This window comes from Pinus tabuliformis, chromosome 6 (assembly GCF_031772625.1).
Source record: "Pinus tabuliformis cultivar Carrire ecotype Pingquan chromosome 6, CPIR1, whole genome shotgun sequence".
Taxonomy (NCBI): Eukaryota; Viridiplantae; Streptophyta; class Pinopsida; order Pinales; family Pinaceae; genus Pinus; species Pinus tabuliformis.
The window spans coordinates 1,594,884,202-1,594,895,726 of NC_142292.1; the positions used below are offsets into that span (position 1 = coordinate 1,594,884,202).

General features: G+C 39.4%; 1 protein-coding gene across 1 annotated transcript; it reads left to right on the forward strand.

Moving 5' to 3' along the window:
• The first annotated feature begins 7,538 nt into the window (after window positions 1-7,538).
• Window positions 7,539-11,176, forward strand: LOC149264935 (uncharacterized). Its single transcript, XM_089401260.1, has 4 exons — window positions 7,539-8,342; window positions 8,457-8,801; window positions 9,572-10,331; window positions 10,449-11,176. The coding sequence occupies exons 1-4, from the start codon at window positions 7,539-7,541 to the stop codon at window positions 11,174-11,176; spliced, it is 2,637 nt and encodes an 878-aa protein (XP_089257386.1).
• Window positions 11,177-11,525: the final 349 nt, after the last annotated feature.

The following is an 11,525-nucleotide window of genomic DNA, read 5'->3' on the forward strand; positions in this document are numbered from 1 at the left end:
TAATTCGTGGGATATTTAGACTACGATATATTTTAATATTGACATCAATGAGATCACATCCCAGGAAGTCTATACCTAGTACAAATGTCCATAGATAGTCTACTCTCCTATAAAGCCAAGTTGATCTCCTGCATTACAATCAAGATCTATAGATAGTTGATTATATCATAATTACATGGATTTAGAGATCAATAAATTGATTGCAGGAACTTGCTGCTACTGATAGAATTATATTCTCACCATGACATTGCAGTCGACGAGCTTTAAAAAAGATGAGAAAATTTGTCATTTCACTCATCCACAACACACCCTAACCCTACAGGTATATATTTGCAACATAACACCATGAAGTTTCTAAGTTATCTCCTACTAATATGTTAAATTGATCAACACTACTTCTATAATTTTAGATGATTTTCTTGATGTTGCGCCACTATCTACTCTTTCATGTTGACATACTTTCTTAGTCCCACTGTGTTGAATAACTTTTCCTCAATTATCAATTCTAAGGAATCCCATTAATGGAGGAACATGTATAGGCCCACTTGACTTTTCTCACATCTTCACTATCACTTAGACACTTATTTTGGCACCCTTATGCATTTACTCTATTGGTTTTCTAAGGTGTAAAACAAAGGTAAGATAAATAACTAGTGCATGTAATACACTTAAATAGATTAAACTCATCCTATTCTTATGATGAATATACATTTTGACATCTTCTTCTCGCTGTGAAGAAGATCACATTAGATTCTTGACCGAGCATGTGAGTATATGGTCAAGAGGACCCGAGCTGAAAACACAAACTAGAAATGACCCATTCCAATGTTTACATTAATATTTATGATGAAATATAATCATATATCAGTGTTGATGTAACTAAACGAAACTATGAACACAATACCCATAATGCCATAACTCGTGCATTTCAATATTTACTGAAAAATAGGATTTCAAAGCATATTTTTACATAATGAATTCTTCACTGAGGTCCTTGGGTTTCTTCTACATGCATAAACCATGTTGAAACCTTTGGACTACCACTTTCCATATTTTCCAGGCTATGACACCAATTTCAATTTGGTTGTGATTTCTTTCATATTGTTATTCATATAGTGAGGTTCATGTCGAGTTCCCTGCATAGAGGAATGGTACCTTTATCCACTAACTAATAGGGCATTAAGTGAACAATATTTATGTACATGTATATATCTCACTCATAGCCACTCTTGTGTTCCTATAACTTGTTGTCATAGGTCTGCAATGTCATCACATGACCATCCACAATCCACACCAACAACTCCAACACAACCATAATCGTATACAATGTCAAATCCTGATTGTATACTTAAGAACTATGAGGTTTATCTCACGCCTAAGGACATCATTGTCCAACAATATATTTAGTTGATGAATTAACAACAACATGGAATAAATATACAAAGTTTGCAACAACACATCTATGACTCCTATAATAGTATCACTAGAGGTTACACACAACAAAAATGAGTAATTTTTGGACAGTCCTGAGTGCCCTCACTAGACTTAAGTCCAAAATTCATTTAGCTTGAAATAAGAGAATGAAAACCAAGCATTTACTAAGCAAGAAACTCTTAAATTTTCAGTAATATTTGTAGCTCAGTCTAATATCATTAGACAACCACATTCTTTAGGTTTAACTACAAATACACATTATAGTACTAATCAGAAGTTTGTATTTGGTGTATGTCATGTTGACAGCTTCATGTTCATCGGTCCATGCCATAGTGACAATCTTATATCCATTAATCCCTCAATTTTTGCAGTGCAATTTAAATTCACACGAATCCCTTACAATCTCGTAGCCTTATACAGACAATCATCATCCAGTGTAATCTTTAATGTTTCCATTGTTAATATGTTGCGGTTGCATTAAATCTGAGAGAATTCTAAATATAAAAATAATATTCTGATAGTAGAAATGGATGAACCTAGTCTTAGAAGAGCTCAACCCTTACACTCAGGTATTCTAAGCTGGAGGTAACACATTTATTGCAACATTATCCAAAGGAATGGTATACTTTCTTCCATAGGTATTTAATGTTTAATCTAGTCAATCTCAAACATATATCATTGCAGACATGGTTATAGTTTTTCATGGATTAGGTGGTATGTATCAAAAAGATCTTATATGAAGTCTCTGAGCTCTATAGGACCAAGATTCGTTGTTCCAATATATATGTATATATACTTACAAAATGTGAATCTCGGGAACTATTGAGGCTCTTCCCCAATAACACCGCCATAAGGAAACTCATGTACTTCAATTTCATATTTAACTTCATGGAACAAAACACTAAAGAAAATCTCTAGTGCAGGCCCATCTCTTAGACCATGTCTTACTACATAATATGTATAACTTATATATAGATTTATCAAGCAAATTTTAACCCTGCTGGAATCTTATGATAGTGAGGGCAATATAAGCAGTCCATTCATACAACTACCACATACTATAAATAGGCCAAAGGGTTTTCCAGTGAAGCGATCTATGCATTCTCCTCATGCAGATCGAATCTCAGCACTAAGGATTCATTAGATTGAATCTTAACACTAAGGAGTCATCATAACATAAAATGCCATCATAGTAACCTTGATGTTCAAAAACCATCAATCACTTAATTATATTTATCTAAATATCAACAATTGGACAAGAGTCACCATATAGGCAACACTCGGGGAAATGTGTATCCATATCATAGTAGAACTATATATGCAATAACTTATACAAAGGATATAAAAATATGTCATAAGAAATGCAACTGCTGTAGCAACTACTCACAGTCCTTAATGATATACTCAAAGTTATTCCACAATACTAAGCAAGTGTCTAAAGAAGCCATCATCACTTCCAAAATCACATATTTAAACATACAAGTAAGCTGTAAAAGATGAATTTGTTTCATAAATTTTAATAGAATCATGTGCTCAAATCTAATATATAGTTCTTAAACTCTAAAGCCTCTTGCTGATTGAAAACATACTAAACTAATAATATATAGCTGAAGAGAAAGAATTTAAAAACCTCTTGGCACAATTGTTATATAATAAGTTGATGCACAACTTATATAGTAGTAAATGTGAGCTTGCAATACGTCCAAATAAAAAAACTGAACTAAATATTGTCCCCTGTTTTTCAATGCATTTATGTAATTAAAATAAAGCCATGAACTTTTGAAGACTACTTCATTGAATATTAGAAGCATCATTGTTGACAGTAGAGTGCATATTGTAGAAAATCCTGTAGATTCACAAGCTCATGCAATGTACTAAAGAAAAAGACAAGAATCTACTTCTACTTTCGACCAACAGAAGCCAATAGATCGATGAAAACAATATGAAAAAGAAGAAGGTAAATCAATGACACATAACAAAAGATGTATCTGGGGAAAGCCACTGCTCAAAACCCCGATGTCTGTATTACATATATAAGAAATATGAGCGAAGATACAAAGCTTGTTCTCACTAGAACAATTCCACACAAGTATGCTCAACTCTCTCAACTCACAAGCTAGCTCTTGGCCAAGACCTAGCCAATTTTGCAGCTCTCCAAGATCCTAATCTCTTACATTAATTCATAGGATGAATAGCCCATATTTAAAGGGAATTCATGCTTCCAAAACTGTGCAATCCAAACACATGATCAATCTTTGATGCATGCATGATATTTACACTCCATTAAATAATAGGACATAGTACACTATCTTTGCACTCTAGTATCAACTGGGTCTTTCTCAGAATCGACATGCATGAGTTTCTCATGAGCGAATCTTCACTTAACTGGAGTAGCACTAGTGGATGCATTAGTGCACCAACCGACTGTTAGTCCTTTATTATTTCCAAAAACAATTTAGAACTAATTTAACTGAACTTAACTCAGTAAACTGAGTGATCTAATTTCCAACTCAATTTAAACTCATACTGGACCCCTAAAGCTTAGGGAGAACATATACATGACTACAGAAAGACTTCCAACTCGAAATTCTTAAGCTAATTACATTAATTAAACTTAATTAACTATTTACAAGTTGCTATGAGAATAGAATTCGATTTTAATTTTCAGTTTAGTTCAAGGAAAAATCAAAATGGAATTTCTTGTTGCCATTTCTCAACACATATTCCCAACTTCCTCTATTTAACATCACTTCTTGCAGAGATATTGGAAATTTGGCACCACCAAGGTCTAGATAAAACTACATATCTAATAAGAATTTTACAACCTGGCACCTTGGTGTTCTACCTTAAGTTGATACAATTCACAATGTTCATTTCACATTCAGCTATCAATGGAATACTATTGATATCTATTCAAACACTTATAACATAGCCTGCAAGCTTCAAAACCAAAACATGCCCAATTAACTAATACAGATATGCCAATTCCCAAAGTATCACAATACCACACTATGAAATGATTGTTCATTTGCATGCCAACCTAGGAACACTATGAAGTATGGAACTTTGTTCCATTAACCCTACTTTGTCTACCTTTTCTGACTTTGTTCCCAACTCCTAGGTCAATCCCTTCAATTAAATACCTTGATCATTATGCACTAAATTTCTTTCACCGTTAGCTAACAATATCGAGACAGAATGAGTCAACAATTTATGATTATTTTAACCTTTAATTTTAGATATTAAAATTTTTCTTTCTAACCCTTATATTACTCTAATGTTTATATAACTTTTATAAATAACCATTGAACTGAAATTAATTTATTTTTAATTAATTCATCTTAATATATTTTTAATATTATAAATGTAAAAACTGTCCCTTTAACTTACATTTTAATATTATAACTTACTATTTATGTATTACCCTAATATTTGTAACTTTTATAGCTAACTACTCTAATATTTAGATTTAATAACTTGGATATCTTACTATTTATTTAAATTAATTTATTTATATATATATTTATAATATCATAATTATAATTAATTTACTCTATTATCATAACCTTACATTACTCTATTATTTATATATTTGTTTAACTTCTATATATAACTATTATTTAAAATTGGTAGTTAACAGTTATAACACAATGATTTATTTGAACCAAGGAATCGATGGCGACGGTTGTCCGTGCGGGATTAGGGTAAAACCCTAGGGGGTTTTACTGCAATTTACTGCAGACTGCTTGAACCCTGTACCGACACCACCTACTACTACCCGCCGTTACTGTTCTTCCTTACCCGTCGCTTTCGGCTGTCGTTTTCTGGTTGGGACTATGGGGGACACTATGGAGGTTGAAGAAGTCGATTATTCCGAGGAGCCCTTTCTAGACCGGGTAATATTTGGGAACCCCTGTTTCTCCTCGTCGGTATCTGCATCATTTCCGGTTCCTGAACCATCACCGCCCTTACCTTTGCCTATGGTCACTCTCCCTGTGCATTGCTCTGTGCCTCCTCTCTAGGGGTCGCTCTCGCTTGATTCACGGCTTTAGATATCCCTCCCCTCTCTTCGGGCACCCTGCACATACTATCCATGAACACCCCCCCCATCGCCCTCCTTTGATCCTCGCCCGTCCTTTTCAACTTTCTTCTCTGTACCCCCTGTGGACATCCCGGTTTCTGTGGCAGCAAACCCTCCTTCTTCGGCCCATCTGCCGTCGGGTTGTTTTGAAACCCCAGCGGTGAGGGTTAAATCTGCAAAACTTACCCCCCTGGAAGGAATCCCAAACCCTTTGGTGGACCACCTTTCTGCTCCTCGCTCGGGAGAGAGGAAGACCAAGTGCGTAAAGGCTGCCACAAAGGATATTACCATCAGATTCGGCAAGACCTTTGCTATTGGGGAGGCTACTATTATGGCTAGTACGGTACTAGTTGGACATGTTCGAGGTAGGGCGTACTCGGCCAACAGACTGACTCAATGGGTAAGGGAGATTTGGGGAGGCAGACTGAAGGAACTGCCTGAGGTTCATGTCCTGCCCAGGGGATGGTTCTCTTTACACCTTGCGAAGGAAAACTACACTGATTTGGTTCTTGCCAGGCACTGGCACATCGAGATGGCTCTGGTTCTCCTCAAGTGGTGGAGCCGTTGTTTGACCTTGAGCGAGAACAAATCGGGGTAGGACACCTTTGGGTTTGCTTGCCAGGGCTACCATTACATTACTGGTGTGAGGAAGTCTTTATCAGGATTGGAAATGCACTGGGCACATATTTGGACCACGATCACACCTTTGTTGAATCAAAAAATAGAACCCTAGCTCACATTCTGGTCCACTTGGACACTCGCGAGGGTCTGGAGGAGAAGATTATGCTTCAATGGGGGAAGTACATCAGGGTACAAATCTTGGATTATGAAGGGGTTCCATTTCGCTGCAGATGCTGCCACAAGGTGGGACATCTCTTCAAATATTGCCCGCTCAACAGGAAATCAGAGGATACCCCAAAGACAACACCTGCTCCATCCAGAGTAAACTCATCGGCTGGTACTTGTCCCCCTACCACGGATCCTGCCCCCTCAGCGATTTCTCCCACTCTCAAGTCGGTGGAGGCAGGGCACAGGCCATCATCGCCGCCGCTGACCAGGGCTCGAGCTGCGGCTGAGGCCACGAAAGTCTTGGGTATTTCTCTGAACTCTCCTTCCTCATCTTGTGATTATAGCACATTTGTTGTTGCATCTTCAGTTCATACATCCCTGGCACACTGCATCATGTCGACCCCTCCCCTTATCGCCACTACTGCCCCCTCTTTGCTATCACCTTCTACATCCTCTATCTCAACATCATCCTCTGGGGTTTCATCTTCACAACATTATTTCCTCCACTCCAGAACCCTTGCAAATGGTACCCTAGTTAGACAATCTGGTTTAGGCCTTACCATTCCAGGTTCAGTGCCTCTGCCATCCCGGGGTAGAAAGTCTGATCTCTCCAAAGCTATCAAGCGAGATAGGGTAGAGGTAGCCTCTGGTCGCCAATCCACTCTTGACGGGGTTCTTAGAGTTGTGAATACCCCGAGAGGAGTTCCCCCATGAAGTGTCTGTCTTTTAACTGCAGAGACATGGCTAGTGCCTCCAAGAAACTAGCCCTGCAGAGACTTTTTGAGGTAGACCCGATTGACATTATTTTGCTACAAGAAACTCTTGGCCTGGCGGAACACATCACCTGTGCCTTATAATCTCTGGCCTCGAGATGGTCTTTTGTGGCTTTGGATGCTGTAGGGAGATCTTGGGGACTGGCCATTGGATACAACCCTCGCTCCATCAGGGTTGATGCTTCTAGGGGAGGTTCGGGTTTCATGGGCATTGATATTTTTCGGCTGAGCTCGAGAAAAACCTGAGGATCGTGAATGTATATGGACCATGTCATCAGAGGGAACATTTTTGGCAACATTTTTTAACCCTCTCGATCCTTGCTTCTGATCACATCATCATTGGAGGGGACTTAAATTTTCCCTTGGGTTTCAGAGAATCTTGGGGGTCTTCGGCCCAGGTGGATGCTATCTCAAGGCACATGACAAATCTATTGGAACAAACAAATTTTGTAGATGTTCCCATGCACAAACCTCTTCCCACTTGGAGAAATAGAAGGGTGGGAGAAGCTGCTCTGGCCCACAGACTAGACCGATTTTTAATGAAGAGCCCACTCTTACAGCATCTGCACCACTACAAACAATGGGTGGGCTCAGGGGGCTTATCGGATCACTCTCCTATATATCTGGAGATCCTGGGACCTCATCATAAGCCTAAAGCCCCTTTTAAATTCAACCATGTCTGGTTGCAGGACCCTGCATACATTAGTTTGGTTTCGGATTTCTGGACTACCAATCCCATCAATAGAGCAGAATCTTTGGCGAAAGGTTTTTGTAATAACCTTACCAAGATTAAACACCTCTCTATAAATTGGGCTAGAGAGAAGTTAATTTGGGAGAACTCTCAGCTAACCCAAATTGAATCTGAGCTGAGCTCTTTACTTGATGAAAGAAGTTTGGGTTTCATCACTGCAGCAGAAAAAGCACATTTGATAGAGTTGGAAAATCAGAAGGCTCACATACTAAAGGAGTGCGAGGAGTCCCTGAGACTATGGAGCAGAGCCATATGGCTGAAAGTTGGTGATGACAACACTAGATTCTTTCAAAATTATGCAAAGGGGAGAAAGGTTTCAAATACCATTTGGAAACTTCCTTTACCTGAGGGAGGATTTGCTGACTCATTCAACAAGCTCTCTCACCTGGGCACTAATCACTTCCGGAATCTATATAAGAGTCCTCCTGGAGCAAATCTTGCTGATATTATCAATGTGGCTAGACATTTTCCAAGATTTGTCAACGAAGACGAAGCTGAAGAGCTTTATGCTCCGGTCACTTCTGGGGAACTTGAAGGCACGTTAAAATGGTTCAAGAAGGATAAGAGTCCAGGACCGGATGGCTGGACCATTGAATTCTATATTGCTTTCTATGAGATTTTGGGGCAGGATCTATTGAAAGTTGTGGAGGAGAGTAGAACTACGGGATCTCTATACCATGCCATAAACTCGACCTTCATTGCTCTCATCCCAAAGTCTGACTCACCATCCTCTTTTGATGATTATAGGCCTATTTCCTTGTGCAACTGCCTATACAGAATTATATCTAAGATCATTGCTAACCGACTTAGGCCTATACTCTCCCAGCATATTGCTCCTCAGCGATTTGCCTTCCTTGATTCTAGACAGATTCACGAAGCCATTGGATCGTCGCAGGAAGCCATCCATTCTATTTGGACCAGACAACTGAAGGGCATCATTCTCAAAATTGACCTGTCAAAAGCCTTTGATAGGGTTAGTTGGCTATACATTAAGATGCTTCTCACCCGTTTGGGTTTTCCTCATAATTACATCACATGGATAATGGCCTGTATCACCACTCCCACTTTCAGTGTCCTCATAAATGGCTCGGCATCTCACTTTTTCCATTCTTAAAGGGGGCTTAGACAAGGTTGCCCTCTTTCTCCTCTCCTCTTTCTTATTGTCATGGAAGGTCTCAGTCGACTCATTGCTTTGGCTAAGAGGGAAGGAGACCTTTGTGGCCTCAAGATTTTTGATGATTGTTTTCTCACTCATCTCCTTTTTGTCAATGATGTGCTTATCCTGCTGGATGGTAGCATTCGAGATTCCTGCACTTTCTCCAAGATTCTACTCCTTTTCTCGTCCACCACCGGGATGCTTTCCAATCAAACAAAATCTACCATCACTTTTTCTCGCACTTCCGTCCATGAATCCCATTTTGCACATCAGCTCTTTCCTTACAGTATTCACCCTTTGGATAGAGGTCTCAAATATCTGGGCTTTTGGTTAAAACCTACCTATCAAAAGATTGCTGATTGGGTCTGGCTTATCACAAAGCTGGAGAAGAGACTGTCCACCTGGAGTCACAGATATTTATCCAGGGCGGGCAGACTTATTCTCATCAAATCGGTTCTAGAAGCTACCCCAGTATTCTAGATGGCACTTGCATGGATCCCCAGGAATATCCTATCTCGTCTGCAGCAACTGTGCAATCAATATCTTTGGAATGGGAATCAAGACAATTTTTTTTTTGCTTGGATTAGTTGGAAAAAGATTGCACTGCCAAAGAAGTGGGTGGATGGGGTTTAAAATATCTCCCTCCTTTTGCGCAAGCCCTTGCTGCAAAAATGGGATGGACCCTGCTGACCGGTCAGAATCTATGGACCTACATTACATATCATAAACACATCTGGCCACAGAATATTATGGATTGGGTTCGACTGCCTAGCTGGCCGACGACAGGCATCTCAACGGTGTGGAAGGCACTGCTTCACTCCCTTCCACATATTAGAGACAATCTGGTGTGGAGAATTAACGATGGATCCCTGGCTCGGATTGGCATAGACCCATGGACTGGAGGTGGAGGAAGACATCTGCTTTCTAGAGACCTCATACAGTATCTCCACTCTCACGAGATCAGGGTTATTTCACACATTGCAGATCCACAAAACACAGGTATTTTTTCACAAGCATGGAAATCTGCTCGTCTTCTTGATCTACCCCCTCGTTGGCATCAGGAATGGCAGGATTACATATCAGCGCCTACTGAATCTCACATCAGGATAAAAGAGGGTCCAGACGAACTAATATGGTGTCAGGCGGAGAATGGCATATACTCTCCAAAGTCCGGATATATTTCCTTGATCCAAAACAAAAGACCTGAACAGGTTTCAAGCTGGTGGAGAAATATTTGGAAACTCACAGCACCGCCGTGCATCAGATTATTCTTCTGGTGTATTCTCAGAGATAAAGTACCCACTGGGGATCACCTCCTTCAAAGATATTTCTTTGGCCCAACCTGGTGTATATTATGCAAATGTGCATCTGAATCGACCAAGCACCTTTTCCTGCATTGCATCACCATTCACTCTCTTTGGCAAGATTTATCCTCCTCTATTTGATTTACTGGGCAGTGAGCAGGCATCAACCTTGGCAGTGCTTGGGACGACTGGTCTAATAGACATAAGGGATTAAAATTACAGTCCCTTCTTTTCATTGTCAGTTGGTATATCTGGCTGTCCCGTAATCGTTACATATTTGATAACAGACCAGCGAACTGGCCTCACATCGTGGCGGGAATAATCTCTGCATATAACGAACTGCCTGACCCTCCGCCACCCAGAGAACGCAGAACACATGCCCCTCCAAACATTGACAAAAGCACTCCTTGGGCTTTCTTTGATGGCGCTGCAAATCAGCGGGGCTGTGGGGGAGGTTTCATTCTATACATCAATGAACAACATTTCTTCAAGGTCAAGATGGGATTAGGAGTGGGAACAAATAATTTTGCGGAACTCATTAACCTCTGTCATTTACTTCATTTCTCTCTAGGGCACCATTACATCAATTTAAATATTTTTGGGGATTCAAAGATCATCATAGATTGGTTCAATGGCATTACTGCATGTCACATACACACACTCAGTAACATTTTGAATGAAGTTAATATATTCAAGGCTGAATTTAACAATATCTCTTGCAAACATATCTACAGGGAGCATAACTTCAGTGCTAACCAACTATCCAAGGAGGCCACGGCATTACCCAGAGGAGAGTGGTTGATACAAGAGCAAAGGGGGACAGATGAATACCGCTATTTTGATCGGCCATATATAGACCAGCAATACCAGAGGGACATCAGTCCCTGATCTTTTAGTTGTTTTTTGCCAATACTGTAAAAACATCAAATTTTTGCAATGTACATAGGCATATATATGTAGTTTTATATTCTGAATGGGCCCTGCGTGGCTCTTATACAAGCTTATACAGGCATAAAAAAGCTAATCACAATGATATTATGACATATCGCCCTGCGTGGTGTATCTGGACAACTATTAGTACAAAATTTTGTGCTAGTCCGTGGTGACTCAGTTACAGCATATGCAACAACATCTACAATATGTAATTTTCTATAAATTTATGAAAAATTACGGATTTTTCCAGTTGAAAAAACTATTATTTAAAATTAATTTAGTTTATAATTAATTTAATCTTTAT

Coding starts and splice junctions, on each gene's coding strand:
- LOC149264935 (XM_089401260.1), top strand. CDS start 7,539: ATGCACAAACCTCTTCCCACTTGGAGAAATAGAAGGGTGGGAGAAGCT. Junction 8,343..8,456: donor CTGAAGAGCTTTATGCTCCG/GTCACTTCTGGG, acceptor ATTTTGGGGCAG/GATCTATTGAAAGTTGTGGA. Junction 8,802..9,571: donor TGTCAAAAGCCTTTGATAGG/GTTAGTTGGCTA, acceptor TGCTTGGATTAG/TTGGAAAAAGATTGCACTGC.